General features: G+C 40.1%; 1 protein-coding gene across 2 annotated transcripts in view; it reads left to right on the forward strand.

Moving 5' to 3' along the window:
* otud4 (OTU deubiquitinase 4) overlaps positions 1–16,767 on the forward strand; it is an 80,481-nt gene that overhangs the window by 56,896 nt on the left and 6,818 nt on the right. The window contains exons 11-16 of one of the 2 annotated variants that reach the window (XM_073042954.1): positions 2,890–2,987; positions 7,209–7,318; positions 8,369–8,552; positions 10,763–10,910; positions 12,670–12,817; positions 16,120–16,386. In XM_073042954.1, coding sequence (XP_072899055.1) covers positions 2,890–2,987; positions 7,209–7,318; positions 8,369–8,552; positions 10,763–10,910; positions 12,670–12,817; positions 16,120–16,386 — 955 coding nt within the window. The remainder of the gene's footprint in view (positions 1–2,889; positions 2,988–7,208; positions 7,319–8,368; positions 8,553–10,762; positions 10,911–12,669; positions 12,818–16,119; positions 16,387–16,767) is intronic. The other variant, XM_073042955.1, reaches the window with a different exon arrangement.

Below are 16,767 nucleotides of genomic sequence, written 5' to 3' on the forward strand. Positions count from 1 at the left end.
AACAATAATTGTGTTGTCAGCAAATTTATAGATGGCATTTGAACTGTCATGAGTGTAGAGAGAGCTGAGCAGTGGACTATGCACTCAACCTTGAGGTGCGCCAGTGTTGATTATCGGCAAGGTGGAGGTATTATTTCTGATCCACACAGACTCTACTTCTCCTGATCCTATGTCCCCCCTTGCAAAGGACTGAATCTCATTCCTCACCAACAGGGCCACCCCACCCCCTCTGCCCACATTTCTGTCCCTACGATAGCACGTATACCCTTGTACATTCATTTCCCAGGTCTGATCTCCCTGCAGCCATGTCTCCGTTATCCCAACAACATCATAGTTACCCATTCGCACCTGAGCTTCAAGCTCATCTGCCTTATTTCTGACACTTCGTGCATTCAGATATAGAATTTTTAGCCCATTTCTCCTCTCTCTGTTTGAATCTCTGCCTATTGTGCTTAACCCAGCTCCCCGAACTCCCATCGGGCTATACCCCCCTAGAATTCTGTTGTCCTTCCTAAATTTACTTATTCTTTCAACACATTTAACTCCATGTTCCGTCAGACCATCCTTCTGTACATGTGTCCTCCTTATCACTTGTTCCGCCTCACCGTTCTCTACTACACACTTAATATTCCGGAACCGTGTAGTCCCCACCTGTCCTTTATTCTTCCTTTCGCTATCCTCTCTCATATTCTGGATCCCTGCCCCCTGCAAATTTAGTTTAAACCCCCCCCCCCAAGAAGCACTAGCAAACTTCCCTGCAAGAATGTTAGTACCGCTCCAGTTCAGGTGTAAACTATCCCGTCGGAACAGATCCCACCTTCCCTGGAACAGCCCAATTATCTAAAAACCTGAAGCCCTCCCTCCTGCACCACCCTCTCAGCCACGTATTAATCTGTATAATCTTTCTGTTCCTTGCCTCACTCGCACATGGCACAGGTAGCAATCCTGAGATTGTTACCCTGGAGGTCCTGCTCTTCAGCTTTGCACCTAACTCCCTGAACTCCCTACGCAGGACCCCCTCACTCATCCTACCCACGTCATTGGTCCCTGCATGGACCACAACATCTGGATTCTTGCCCTCCCTCTCGAGAATAACCTGCACCCAATCTGAGATGTCTCGGACCCCAGCACCAGGGAAGCAACATACCATCTGAGACTTCCGATCTTCCCCACAAAATCTCCTATCCGCCCCCCTGACTATAGAATCCCCTATCACTACCGCTCTCTTCTCTTCCCTCCTCCCCTTCCTAGTTGAGGGTCCAACCTCAGTGCCAGAGACAGGACCACTGCAACTTGTTCCTGGTAGGTCATCCCCACCAACAGTATCCAAAACGGTATACTTATTTTTGATGGGAACGCCCACAGGGGTGCTCTGCTCTCTCTGTCTGCTCCCCCTGCCTCTCTTGACTGTCACCCATTTGCCTACCTCCTGTCTTTTCGGTGTGACTACCTCCCGATAACTCTTATCTATCTCTGCCTCTGCCTCCCGAATGATCCGTAGTTCATCCAGCTCCTGCTCCAGTTCCCTAACTCGGTCTGATAGGAGCTGCAGCTGGATGCACCTATTGCAGGTGTGGTCATCAGGGACAACTGTGTTGACCCTGACCTCCCACATACTGCATACAGAGCATACCACTGCTCTAACTGTCTCCCCCATTACCTGATCCCAGATTAGTCAGAATAAATGAAAAAAGAACCTACTGACCTTACCTTTTTACTTCAGCAAGCACGTACTCAGGCTCACTGATTTCCTCTCACCGAAGTCCTCTTGCGCCGAAGCCCGCTGAGCCAAAGCCCAGCACTCTGCTCCCACGCACTCCACTGCCCACTCCTGAAAGTGGGCCGCTTTTTAAAGCCCACGCTCACCGCTGACGTCACCCGCGCCTGCGCAGTTTTACCTTCCTCCTCAGGTACTTTCCGGGTAGGTCCGAGGGTCTCGGCCTACCTACAACGGCTGATCCTCCGATCCTCCGATCTCCAGTCTGTCGATCACGAGTACTCCTTACTCCCACTCCGCTGCCCGCACCGACAGGCACTTTGATCAACAAAATGCAGGAAGAAATTATCTTATGGTTTTAAAACTTGTCTGTTGCAAATTAAAGTTACATTAAATGAAGAAATTCTCCTCCCCCTTACTCTTTGTATGAGCTGTAGAAACTTTTCATCTAAAAGGGAGAAATGGAATTGTATAAGGTAACTGTAAATTTGTAGAATGGCCAATTAATAATTGGAAAATTATCATTGGTAACTACTGTGAACTAATGATGCATATTTTTATTCTGTGTTTTTCCTATCACCTCTTTTGAAGGCAGTGAATATAAGAACACAAAAACATTATGTGCAAATCCAGTCAGCTCCTATAGCTTCTGCAAACAGTGTATATTAAACCAACTTGTATTGAACTCTCACTCGTTCTTAAATAGTGTTTCTTCAAGGCATACAGTAACTTGTCTGATTGAGTTGTGCTCTAGGATTTTCAGTGGAGTCTGCTGCCCTCTAGAGGGAATGTAAAGTTAAGTCTTCCCGCACAGGATCAACATGTCCGATGAAGGACTTGTTCATAATTATATTCCTGATATTGCCTAAATCCCACATTCTCATTCAGTTGACATTGTTTAGAACATAGAATAGTACAGCACAGTACAGGCCCTTCTGCCCACAATGTTGTGCAGACCCTCAAACGCTGCTTCCTGTTTAACCCTCTACCTTAAATTCCTCCATATACCTGTCTAGTAGTCTCTTAAATTATTACTGAATTTAAAGTATTACTGAAATCCTTCAGTGGGAGATCTATTTTATGAAACTCTTTATTTTCATCTTATTGCAGAGGCATTCATTACATAAATAATGAAAATTAAAAATATTGATCCTTTACAATCTCTCCACTAGGTCTGTTTGGACGATGGTAAGTGCTATAATGCACACATTGAGACGGTCAGCCCTGACAATGGACCGGTTGGTGTCTACGTCGAAGAACTAGGCGAAAAGTAGGTTCAGCCATTTTAATTTTAAAGATAATTGTGCCTGTCTTTAATTTTTTTTCAGCTTTTAAGAATTTTAGATGACTGCATTTCATAGCAGCATTCTGGCAACAGTGTGACTTTGATGTGAGAGCATAGACTATGCAGAGCGGCTGATGACAGTATGCTAGATAATAGCACAGTGTGTATTCCAACTGATCTACAAGAGGCTTGAAAGAATGCCTCATGTAAACTTGGAGAATGGATGCAAGCCCCTCTTCTTGAGCCTTGAATTTTTTTAATGTAAGATGGGCTAGTAGGGGCTGGAATGAAATATGTTGAGATAAAATAATCATACTGTGAATGGTATTTGTATGTTTTCCCTGATGGCTGTCTTGGTAGTACATTGCCCAATAAAACAGAGTGCTCCTTTTCAGATTGGATCCAAGTACATATCAGATGTTTTGAGTTATGTAATATAGCCAAACGTGATGGGGAATATGGACACTCTGAGAATCCTACCCTAACATAACCCAGTATTTTCAGGATAAGTACTCCATTAAATGCTTGGGAGCAAAGCTAGTTCTGATACACCTTGTTGTCAGTTTTATTTATTTGTTTATTTTAAGTTTGCTTGAGAGTGAACTTGTATCATGCCAACATCTAAATTTTATCATTTAAAAGAAATTGGAATAATTGGAACAGGAAGAGAAATAAGGAGAGAGAAAGAGAGAGGTTTGATTAAACAAAAGTGTGAGTGACAAGAGATCACAAAGGAAGATTTGGGGGGGGGGGGAAGCATAAAAAGTTTGACTTAAAATTTGAACCTTGCCTTGAGGAAAATGAGATAGAACACAGTTCACTTTCTGGACGAGAGTGGTTGATTGACTATCAGGAAACTGTCAATGTAAAAGGATACTTAAGCTACAAAGTTCCAGATTTTATTTTCTGTTGTAAGTTTAATAGGCAATATGCAAATACAGGAACCATGAAAATCATGGGAGGTTAAGATCAGCTGGATTTTTAATGTTACAGAGATGGGGCATAACATTAATACATCTGGTGTATCTTCCTTATCGCAAGTTGCAAGCTGATCTGCACACTAATAACAAGATTGATCATCCAGACATTTTTACTAAATTCTGTCAACTCTGTTTCAAAGTTTACAGAGGCAAATTTGAGAAAATGTGTGCTGTTTATTTCTATTTCTTTGAATTGGGATGGATAAGTTTTGTTGAACTATTATCTCTATTGGAATATTTTTGATGCAAAGGGAATGCTGAGGAGTATGAATCTGTAAAATGTCGCCCTTGCTCCAAGCAATTAAGAAACTGCTGCTGCTGGTTCTCACAGCTGGCCTTTGGTTTTATTAAACTCTACCTGCAGCAAGCAGTAAGATGATACCTGGATGGCATCCAATTTATTGGGTTTGTTCTATTTAACCCTTCTGTTTCTGAAATGAATGAATAATAGCTGTTGTTGGAGATGTTGCTTTAAACTGAATTGAAACCAACAAGATTGAAACTTGCCAGTGTCTGAGCACTCTTTTTAAAAACAGTATCACTTGTTAGAATCTCCCTGTAGAAGTCAAAGCTCTATATGTCTACTTCCACTGGGCGTCATCCCTCTTTGGAACTGTGTTAGTGTGGCCATTACTTTATCTGAAGTTGCTTTGCTCTCTTTCTTTATACTGAGAATATCATGTCTCTGAATTTTACCAATTCTTCCCCTTCCCTAGCAGACACCGAGGAAGCAGATTGTTTTGGTGTGGGGACTGGACTGCTGAGATGTTGGTGTGGTGGCAAATATGAGTGTAGTACGAAGATTTTAAGTCACATAGTGTTGATCCACATTGTCACTGCTTGACCTTCGGTTGATATGTACGAGGGGTGATTGATAAGTTCAAGGAGTCAATTTTAGAAAACTTCGCACATATATTTTTCCCCCTCCCCTAGTGTTGCCGCCATGTCCTCATGAACCTCCTTGAGTGCTAAGCCCTTGAGACCGAGGTAGCGGATGACTGCACCAAGTCCGATGTCCATTTTCTCAGACAGTGCTTACTTGGAACGTTCAATTATCTTAAACAGAAAAACCACAAAAGTTATTAACTTCAAACTTTCTGCATAATCATTCAGAGTTGAACTGCACATGCATGTAATGAGAGCTGTATAACTCGTCTGCTTCTACCTTAGGCCATGAACTTATCAATTACCCCTGCTGTGGACCACTTTCTGGAGGTCCAAGATGCCGACTTCTACAAAGAAGGGATCCGTATGCTCCACAACCGCTGGACTAAGTGTGTAAATGTAGGAGGGGGACTATGTTGAAAAATAAATTAGCTAGGTTTTCTAAAATTGACTCCTATCTTAGGCCATGAACTTATCAATCACCTCTTGTAAAACACGTATGAATAACAGATTGGTGTGAATTCTAGTAGGGGTGAATTATAGTCCAGTGGATTTAATGACAGTAGAAGGAAAGATTGAAGAATATAGAAGTAATATGCATTAAATGGAATTCCATCTGTAACAAAGCATGGGAAAAGAAGAAAAGAATTTTAAGTGTGGCACTAAGATTGACTTCCTATTTGCTAACAATTTAGAAATTAAATGGGAAGAGAAAGGAGAAATAAATTTAAATGAAATCTATGAAGGATGGCTTGATCTTTGTGTATTATCATTATAAACAGACAAAACAAGTCATTAACCCTGGTTCCCAGTACTATTCAGCTCCATCTTCAAATACCTCACAGTACTGTCTGCGACATATAAAAATAGATTCTCAAATTTTCTGTTAATTATTCAATTCAAAACATCTTCCAGAATTGCGTGGAAGAAAAAGCTTTGTCTGTGTGTGTTTGCACAGAATGTCTTCCTTTGTGTGTAACAGCTTGTTCTCATCACCAGTAGGATGTGAATGTTGTGGCCTGCTGTGGCTTGCTCTTCAGAGTTTCTGTCAGAATTCCTTCAAAAGTGAAGTGGTTAGTGCTCCATCTTCTGGGCACGAGACGTTTTATTACAAATGTGGCAGGGCTTAAAATGAATATCACATTTCTCTATAATTCTTCTTCAGAAGCAACAATGTTCCTTGATAGTCACCTTATTTAATGTTTGTATCACTTATATTTATAGAACACTAAGCAATTTTATGTACGAATTGGAAGCTGCATGCATATATTTTATTCTTATTGAGATACAGCATGGAACAGGCCCTTCTTGGCTTAAAGCCATGTTGCCCAGCAGACCTGTGATTTAATCCTAGCCGAATCACAGGACAATTTACAATGACCAATTAAGCTATCAACTGGCTCGTCTTTGGACAGTGGGTCCAAACGCGGTCACAGGGCGAATGTACACACTCCTTGCAGGCTGGAGAGGGAATTGAACCCACGTTGCTGGTACTGTAAAGTGTTGCACTAACCACTACTACACTGTGCCACCCCATTCACACTAGTTATATTTAACTAACAGGTTAATGTGAATGGCACACAAATGCATTTTGTTGAGACTCATAGGCTCAGATTAGATTCAATCAGATCTTTCTCCATGATGTGACTGAAAAATTTGGAAGACTAATTAATTGATTATATTGAAAAAGGAGGCTGTGGAAAAATAAAACAAGTTAAGGTGCAACAAAACATAACATAAGCAGATTTGTTTACATGAGCTCAGTGGTCACTTCATTAGTTACCTCCTATACCTAATAAAGTGGCCACTGAGCATATGTTCATGTTCTTCTGCTGCTGTAGCCCATCTACTTCAAGTTTTGATGTGTTGTGTGTTCAGAGATGCTCTTCTGCACACCATTGTTGTAACATGTGGTTATTTGAGTTACTGTCACCTTCCTGTCAGCTTGAACCAGTCTGGCTATCCTCCTGTGACGTCTCTCATTAACAAGGCATTTTCACCGACAGAACTGCTGCTCACTGGATGTTTTTTGTTTTTCATACCATGCTCTGTAAACTCTAGAGTCTTATTGTGCATGGAAACCCTGGGAGATCAGTTTCTGAGATACTTAAACCACCTGTCTGGCACCAATAACCACTCCATGGTCAAAGTGACTGAGATCACATTTCTTCCCCATTCTGATGTTTGGTTTGAACAACAACTGATCTTCTTGACCATGCCTGCATATTTTTTTATGCATGGCTTTTCTGCCACATGATTGGCTGATTAGGTATTTGCATTAATGAGCAGGTGTACCTAATAAAATGGCCACTGAGTGTACCTAAATATTTCTTACCTTCAGATATAACACTCCTCTTCAGAACCTTAGGCCACTAACGCAAGCTTCTCAAAGGGGAACCTGGAACAGAGTTCAAGGAAAAAGAGCTAAGAAGGCATTGAATGTCCATTCTGGTAAGAAAACATTAGATATTAAATTCCCCTGGAAGAATAGATGTAGGATTCAGAAATTGGCAGTAAAAACATTACTTTTGTTGTAAATTATGTTTAAGAGCTTGTTAAGTGTCGAGGATATTCTTTCCTGTAATATTCAAGTACAGGGCCTCATGGATGATATGTTATTCAGAGGTGTTAACAGAAATTACAAGCATACCATGAAGTGTTTGTCATTTATTGATTTTTACTGCACGTGCTCTGAGTCAGAACAAACTCATTGTGATCGACTGCAAAAGTGGGCAAGGACTGGTGATTGAATTTAGTTCCGACCAGTACAAAATAATTTGTTTTGGGAAAGTGAACCAGACCTGGATGTACACAGGGCCCTGAGAAATGTTGCAGAATGGAGAGATGTTGGGGTTCAAATACACACTTCCCTGAAAGGGGTGAATCAGGTTGACGTGCTTGCCCTCAAAGTTCAGAGTAGATTTATTATCAAAGTTCATCAGCTGAAGCACTAGGTGTAGGAGTTGGGATTTCACATTATAGTAGTGCTGATCGTTGGCTAGGCTGCTCTTGGAGTATTGTGTGCAGTTCTGGCTGCAAGAGAGGATTAAAAAAAAAGATTCACAGATATGATGCCTGGCTTGAGAGCGTGAATTGTATGGGAGGGTGTGGATGGGTGGGATTATCTTTTTTAGAGCAAAGGAGTCTGAGTGGACACCTTACAGTAGTTTGTAAGATTATAAGGGGCATACGTTGGGTAGGTTGTCAGTCTTTTTTTCAGAAGGGTGAAGTCCAAAAGGTTTAAGGTGAGAAGGGAAAGATCTGAGAGGCAAGTTTCCTACGCAGAGGATGATGGTGTATCAAACATCCTGCATGAGGAGGTGATAGATTGTACGATTACAATGTTTATAAGGCATTTTGGCCAGGTACATGGATAGGAGAATTTTTAAAGTTTTTGGACTAAAAGTAGACCAATGGGATTTGCATAAATGGACATCTTTATCACCGTGGATGTTGGGCCGAGGAGTCTGAGTCTAATAATTAAAAACATATATTTGACAGAAGTTGACTTCAGGGGACCGAAGAATCCGGGCAGTTCTGTAAGTAAGCCAAACCGCTTGCAGTCAAACTTACCGCCACGCCTTCATCAAGCAAAGATAGCCAGACAGCAGAGCTCAGGTCAACAACCCAAAGTGTCATCAGCAGAGTACGTGGGGCGACTGGAGGACTTCCCAGAACTCTCAAAGTAAGTGATGCAACATCATTTGTACATCGAGCAGTGTCTTTTAATGACAGTTAATGTGCTAGGAAGAACTCATTACCTAAATCTTGGAATGAGCATTAAGCTTTTCATAGATTCTTGCATCTTGGAAAATACTACAACTTGTGTGTGGAATTTTTCATATTTCTGAATCTTAAAAACTGAATGGAAGAACATTTCAGTAGATTTTGTTCAAGTACTGTGTGGGCTGAGTGCATCTATGGGCTGCCTCTGGCTGTTCCCAGCTTTGGGTTTATAAACTCAGTTTTGATCTGAATGCTGATGTTTGCTTTATTGTGTATGATTTGATATAATTTTTCTCTCTCTGGGCATTGGCTGTTGGTCTTTTTTAAATTGGATTGTTTCGGGTTTCTTGTTTTGTGGCTGCCTGTTGAGCAGATGAATCTCAGGGTTGTATAATGTATACATACTTTGGTAACAAAATGCACTTCGAACTATGAAGTCAAAGGATAAACCAGGCAGCAGCAGTACAACTTATTGAACTTCCTCTAGAAAATTACCGTGTGTCTTTGATTGGAACTAATTTAAATAAAGAGAACATGTTGGCATACAGTTGAAGTCAGAAGTTTACATACACTTAGGTTACAGTCATTAAAACTCATTGTTTAACCACTCCACAGATTTCATATTAGCAAACTATAGTTTTCGCAAGACATTGAGGACATCTACTTTGTGCATGACATGAGTAATTTTTCCAACGATTGTTTACAGACAGATTATTTCACTTTTAATTGACTATATCACAATTCCAGTGGGTCAGAAGGTTACAAACAAAATCAAAAGAAATCAGCCAAGACCTCAGGAAAAAAAATTGTGGATCTCCACAAGTCTGGTTCATCCTTGGAAGCAATTTCCAAACGCCTGAAGGTACCACGTTCATCTGTACAAACAATAGTACGCAAGTATGTATAAACTCCATGGCACCACGCAGCCATCATACCGCTCAGGAAGAAGACGCATTCTGTCTCCTAGAGATGAATGTACTTTGGCGGGAAAAGTGCAAGTCAATCCCAGAACAACAGCAAAGGACCTTGTGAAGATGCTGGAGGAAACAGGTATACAAGTATCTATATCCACAGCAAAACGAGTCCTATATCGACATAACCTGAAAGGTTGCTCAGCAAGGAAGAAGCCACTGCTCCAAAACCACCGTAAAAAAGCCAGACTACGGTTTGCAAGTGCACATGGGGACAAAGATCTTACTTTTTGGAGAAATGTCCTATGGTCTGATGAAACAAAAATTGAACTGTTTGGCCATAATGACTAGCATGTTTGGAGGAAAAAGGGTGAGGCTTGCAAGCCGAAGAAGACCAGCCCAACTATGAAGCATGGGGGTGGCAGCATCATGTTGTGGGGGCGCTTTGCTGCAGGAGGGACTGGTGCACCACAAAATAGATGGCATCATGAAGAAGGAAAATTATGTGGATATATTGAAGAAACGTCGCAAGACATCGGCCAGGAAGTTAAAGCTCGGTCGCAAATGGGTCTTCCAAATGGACAATGACCCCCAAGCATACCTCCAAAGTTGTGACAAAATTGCTTAAGGACAATAAAGTCAAGGAGTGAAGGTATTGGAGTGGCCATCACAAAGCCCTGACTTAAATCCGATAGGAAAATTTGTGGGCAGAACTGAAAAAGCATGTGCGAGCAAGGAGGCCTCCAAACCTGACTCAGTTACACCAGTACTGTCGGGAGGAATGGAACAAAATTCCAGCAACTTACTGTGAGAAGCTTGTGGAAGGTCACCCAAAACATTTGACCTAAGTTAAGCCATTTAAAGGCAACACTACCAAGTACTAACAAAGTGTATGTAAACTTCTGACCCATGGGAATGTGATGAAAGAAATAAAAGCTGAAATAAATCATTGTCTCTACTATTATTCTGACATTTCACATTCTTAAAATAAAGTAGTGATCCTAACTGACCTAACACAGGGAATGTTTTCTAGGATTAAATGTCAGGAATTGCGAAAAACTGAGTTTAAATGTATTTGGCTAAAGGTGTATGTAAACTTCTGACTTCAACTGTATCTGTCAAAGATAGAACATATCGTGCTTGTCCTGTCATACAGTTTACTGTGATGTTTGTTGTAAACCTATCATTGTGATGTGAAAAAGAATGCGTGTTTTACATGATCTTTTGAGATCTTGCTTTATTGCAATCTCATTTGTAGAAAGAGTATTCGAAGTCTAGAATCTGATCAGAGGAATGCAGAATGTATGGGCACTAATACTTCAGTGAAGGCTGAACCAGGGATGAATGAAGCTAAAGTATCAACTAATATTCACCTGCAAGTTGAGAAATCTCTGCCTGCTTTTGATGTGAGTATGATGCAATTTTTTTAATGATTTCAAGGAAACTTCTGTATGCAGACGCAGCAGGCCAAATGGAAACACTGAGCTTCCAAGCTTGAGGAGAAATCATTTTAACACGTTCGACATTCAGGAAAGAATTGTGGTTCTAGGTTAGTTGTGTTAGTTCTCTGCTTAATTTCTGATCCTTGGGGGTTCTTCCAGGAGTCAAAAATGGCGTGCTGTCTTAATTCATAGATATCAGTTTATTTTAAAGTACAAACAAACGTAAAGTACAAAGTAAACTAAATAAAGAGCTGAGAAATGATGCCAAGTGGGGAACTAATGTTAAGGGGTAAGACAAAAGAATAAAAATACTATCGCATTTATGGGTAAGAAATTCCTTAGACAGGATTAAATTAGTTAATAGTCTATATAATTAAAACAGTTACATCACGTGGGTAATGTGCTAATACTCAGCCAATGAAAAATGAGAAAGGTGACAAACCGTTAGTTTAGCTGCTGTACCGCTTTCTGCCAGTGAGTGAAAAGTACATGACTGTTTAAAAAATACAAATCTTATAATAAGTATTATTTAAAGAAAAATTGTGGTTTCCAACAGCTGCTAGTAGTGAAGGTGACGCACCAGCACTCGAAAGTTATTGGAGGTAGAGATGAGATGCTGATCTTTTGAGCAGTGCTCACATCTTCAGAAAGAATTTTAAATTAAGCAATTTGCATGGATTAAGATGAATAAATATACAATGTATTAGCAAAGCTGCTGAAAAAATGTACTTCAATTTAATGGTATTACTAAACCAAATGCTATATTGTTAAATCAGTATTTACTTCCAGTGAAAACGGTGCTTTGTTAGAGAGATGGGGTATGGCATTGAATGGGATAGATCGATAGTGAGTGCATTATATCAGCAACAAAGGAAAAATAAATCACTAATTAATGATTATTAATTCTTAAAACTGGAAAATATGAGTGATTCTGCAGCAATTGCATGGATTGTAAACTTCGTACAAAATGTTGTGGTAAATCACGGGTTTAGATCTTGCTGCCCTATGCAGAGCTGGGATGCAGAAAGCTTGTCTTGCTGGTCTTCTGAACCCTGGGGTTGGTGGCAGTATCTAAACTATGACTGTGCCACAGGCAGTTTAGCGAATAGGTCCTGCTTGGAAATCCTCCTGGTTTTCAGTTGTGGTTGGGGGTGGGGCTTCTTTGTCTTTTGGCAGGTTGTTACGGAATTTAGAAGCTTTTGGATGTTTTTGGTATTCAGAAACATTTACTGCAATACTAATAGCTTCCAAATAAAAATAAAAACAGCTATTTATTCAGAAATAATTAAAGAAATTTTAAACTGAAGCAAAACAATGTTTAAGGGTCTTCCCATGTTAATCTGTGGGTCTAGAATCCCCATTGAAATTAGTGGGGTTTCAGAGCCAATGTCAGGTCATTTTGTAAATCAGAATAGTGATTCCATCAGTGACTTGTTGCGTTCCATGTTGAATACTGCAGTGGAGTATAGTAACAGGTTGTAACCCCCCAGAACTGCCAGGAGGTTCTGGACTTGCACAGTGTGAACACACATCGAAGACTTGTTTTGGTTTGGCTAAACGCCATCTGTGACCTGGTGGTTTGTACCTTCCTGATGTTTTACCCATGTTGCAGTCATTGATGAGGTGTTCAGACGTTCCCTAGGTTCATTGATGTTACAAATTTTAGGGAGTAAAATTGCACAGATTTTTCAGAAATATTATTAAAAAAATTTTTGTCCTGAAGATCATTCCGGAGAAGGCTCCTCACACGAAAGTGGAACAGATAGAGCCCGATCTGCAGTTGGATCAGCAAGCACCATATTCTTCTTCTTCCTCAGCACCAGTAGCAACTCCATCTGAAGTTCCAACATGTTTGCCAAGTCAATCAGCTGGTAATGTGTTAAAGCATATTTACAATCCTTAACTGGCTGGAGATATGTTAATACATTTCACAAATTGTGAATGAAGAGATTTTCCAACAGAAGTTCAAAGGCTGGGAGAGCAATTCAAACTTCACTTAACTAACTGAGAATGTTAGAAAACCATCCAAACTTAGAAATTTAATCTCTTTTAATCTTGAATTATACAAGAAGGTATAATTATATAGTTTACAGCAGGGTTCCATTCCAGGGAACTGCTCATGACCGGAACTGTTTGTAATTCAGAAATGAACAAAAACTGTGTGTGGGTGATAATTGTAGTAACAGCTGTGATGGAGAGAGTGCAGGTACAGAAAGAGTGGCTGCCAGCCAGCCTCACCGGCTCAGTGAGTGAGCAAGTGAGGGGTGTCTGCTCGGTGGTCCAGCTCCGCTTGGCTTGGCTTGGCTTGGCTTGACACCGCTCCTGATCGTTGCAGCTCGGGAGAAGGAGCGGGTAGGGAGAGAAGGCATGCGGAAATGCCCCGACAGTGTGGCAGAAACAGCTGGCAAATCCATCCACATCCAAGCAGCTGGTCTCCCAAGCACTTGTTCATATGCTCGGAGAGTCCATAAATTGGGGTTGGAATCTGGGGAGGGCCTGGATAGTAAATACTCAGTATCAATATATATTTCATAAAAGGATCTATTACTTTTGAGTTATTGTAGATATATTTTCTGGGTTGGAGTGCTTAGATATACTGTATTGCCAAAATTGGAATATTCTAAATGTATTGAGATTAAATAACTTGAATATATAACAAATTCAATAATAGTCAGTGATTTTAATATCAACGTCCAGTGGATTCCAGTTAATTGGGAAACATTGGGACCAGTACATTTTGGTTCAATTAAGCGATTGCCCCAATTATGAAAATAATTTCATGAAAATGGTGAAAAAGATATTTTAATAAAGAGACAAACTAGTGTTTAATTGGGTAACAAATTATATATTTTAATTAAATACAGAACATTACCAAGACCAATGCAGTACTATAAAATTGTATATTAATTTTCATTAGTTATTGCCAGAGAAATTCATCTAGTTTGTGCTGCCGTGTTCTTTTGATTGGCCTTAATCAAATCAGTGCAGGCACCTGGTGCAAATGTCTCTTTAGGATGCCTGCATTCTCCAAATCTTCATTTCCATTAAAATATTTGAGATGATTGTTGATACCTTCAAATTCTTCGTAGTTCCTAACTTACTGAATTAGTGAAATCATTTCATTTTCACTCCAGGCTGTTTGTGGCTCTCCAGGCCTGTGGTGAGCAAAACAGTTCTAAATTGTCTTGTTGCTTATTTCTCACCAATTATCAGTGACAAAATCACTGCTTTTTGAACACGAACATATGTAACTGAGGCTAGTTTAAAAACTGTTTGCCCTAAACATAGTGTAGTGTCTTAACACCTGTGAGTGACGCTAGTTAGAAACTATTTGGCAAGTCTCTTGTCCCAATTAAGTGGCAAAGTCTCAAATAAACAAAGGGAATCCTGGCTATTTTCTCGATTCGTTTTTGTTCTTTAAGAGTGTCCCAAATAAGTGGCTGTCCCAATTAATCAATGGCCCAATTAACAAGATTCCACTGTATTTGTTATTTTCTTGTAGCAAAGTGCAATTTTTCTCTAATTTTTAAAGCTTGGTACTGGAGTATATGTTTACTTAACTTCCTTGTTGAGTCAGATAATTAGCTAATTATTCAATTCCTGTCATTATGTTGGAATGCTGCAAGGATCAATTCTTGGCCCATTATTGTTCTCATTCTGTATGCTCCTTTTAGGTCAGATTATTTCAAAACACAAGGTGAACTACCATAGCTGTGCAGATGACACACAGCTGTATTTGTCCATTACTCCAGCTGACTCTGAGGCTCTAAACCAGGGGTGTCAAACTCATTTTAGGTCACGGGCCAGATTGAGCAAAATGCAGCTTCATGCGGGCCGGATCAGTCGGACGCGTGCGAACGCAGCTTTCGTTGCCTCCGTTTTTTCAGCCTGCTCTCATGTGTCTCAGTCTCTGCTATAACTACAAAGTGTTTCACTTCACAAATTCCGTTTCTTATGAAGAAGACTGCCGAATAAACACTAAAAACCCTGAAAACCTGGTACCTGAATAAACTCAGCATTAGCCATATCATACGCCAGAGGCGCTTCGATTACTGGGGCCAGCTTTAATAGTAATTAGATATTATCTCGCGGGCCAAAGATAATTCCACCGCGGGCCAGATTTGGCCCGCGGGCCTTGATTTTGACATATATGCTCTAAACCCTTACCAGCATTACAGAATGGATGAGTTTGAATTCCCTTAAATTAAGGGGAAAAAAACCCAGAAATTCTGGTAGCAATAATAAGAAGTGTGAATCTTAGAATTAACCTTGATCATCTGGCTTTACAAATCAGCCAGCAGGAAAGAATTCACTGACTCAGCTAAATTTCAGGTCACACATTAACCATATTACTAAAGACTGTATTCTTGCATTTAAGGAACATTGCAAGGGTTAGATTTCTTATAACATCTCAACGTGCAAAAAATTTGATAAACAGTTTTGTTTTTAGCCAATTAGATCACTCTAACGCACTCTTTTCAGGACTGCTAAGAAAGATATAAATTGGCTGCAGCTTGTTCAAAATGCGGGAGCAAGAATCTTAACCAAAAATTGAAAATTCGAGCACATTTCACTGGTTTTTAGCATCATTACACTGTTTGTGTCTTTTAGGATCAACTTTAAAATGTTCTTAATTGTATACAAAGCTCTGAATAATCAAGCTCCTCCATATATTTTTGAGTGTCTATCGTCTTACAACCTAATCATCATCTTGGAACTGCAAATACTGGTTTGCTTAATGTTCCTAGAGCCAAGCATATAAGAACTGATGATGTGGCCATTTGCTCTTATGCCCAAAATTCTGAAGTTATCTGCTGACTGAGGTATACCTGGCTAGTTCTGAGGAACGTTTCAAAACACTTTTAAAAACTTACCTTTTTAAATTTGGCCTACTTAATGCCTATTAATGATTATATTTATATAATTTGGTATATTCAATTAATTTTATTCTATAGAATGTCTTACAAATTTTTTTTTTTTATGACTATTGATTTATCTTTACAATCTATGTAAAGCACTTTAAGTCTGCATCTTAATGTATGAAAGGTGCTATATACATAAAGTTATTATTTGGAACTATGTTTCTGAATTCTGTGATGGATCACAGCCCCTCTGACTAACATTTTAAAAATGTTAAATAATGATAATGGACGTAGTTTCTGTTATTTGACAGAAAATTCATCACAGACAGTCATTCCATCTACAACTTCATCCGCAGTGACTCCCAGTCCAGTGGTATCGCAGGCTCCAATGAGCTCAGTCCAGATGAAGCCACTTGGTTCCCCTTTCCTTGGACCTACTCTGTCACGGATGCCGACAGCTCCGATCCCAGGCACTTTTGATGTATTATACCCTGGGTTTGCTATGAATGAAAGGGGCGAGTACCTCACAAACGCACCTGTGTATTCGTATAACAAAAGTGGAGCAGACCTTCCAGATGGTAAGTGCTGTTTTTTTTAAAATAGCGTATCAACTGCCTGGGAGCAAGATTTACATTTTTAAATGTCAGAGGAGGTATGGGATGAAGTCCTCAAATTAGTTAACTCAACCTCTTTATGTGCCCGCCACTGCCTGCTCCAGTTCAAGGTCGTACACAGGGCTCATATGTCTAAAACTCAATTATCTCTCATCTACCCAGATGTTAATCCCTGTTGCGACAAATGCAGAAGGGGCGAGGCTTCCCTTATTCATATGTACTGGACATCCCCTAGTTTGGAAAAATACTGGAAAGATGTCTTCCAAACTCTATCCCAAGTACTTAATTACAACCCGGAACCCAACCCTTTGATTCCTCTTTTCGGCACCTCCGGAGAAGGGGACA

Source organism: Hemitrygon akajei, chromosome 4 (genome assembly GCF_048418815.1).
Source record: "Hemitrygon akajei chromosome 4, sHemAka1.3, whole genome shotgun sequence".
Classification (NCBI taxonomy): domain Eukaryota; kingdom Metazoa; phylum Chordata; class Chondrichthyes; order Myliobatiformes; family Dasyatidae; genus Hemitrygon; species Hemitrygon akajei.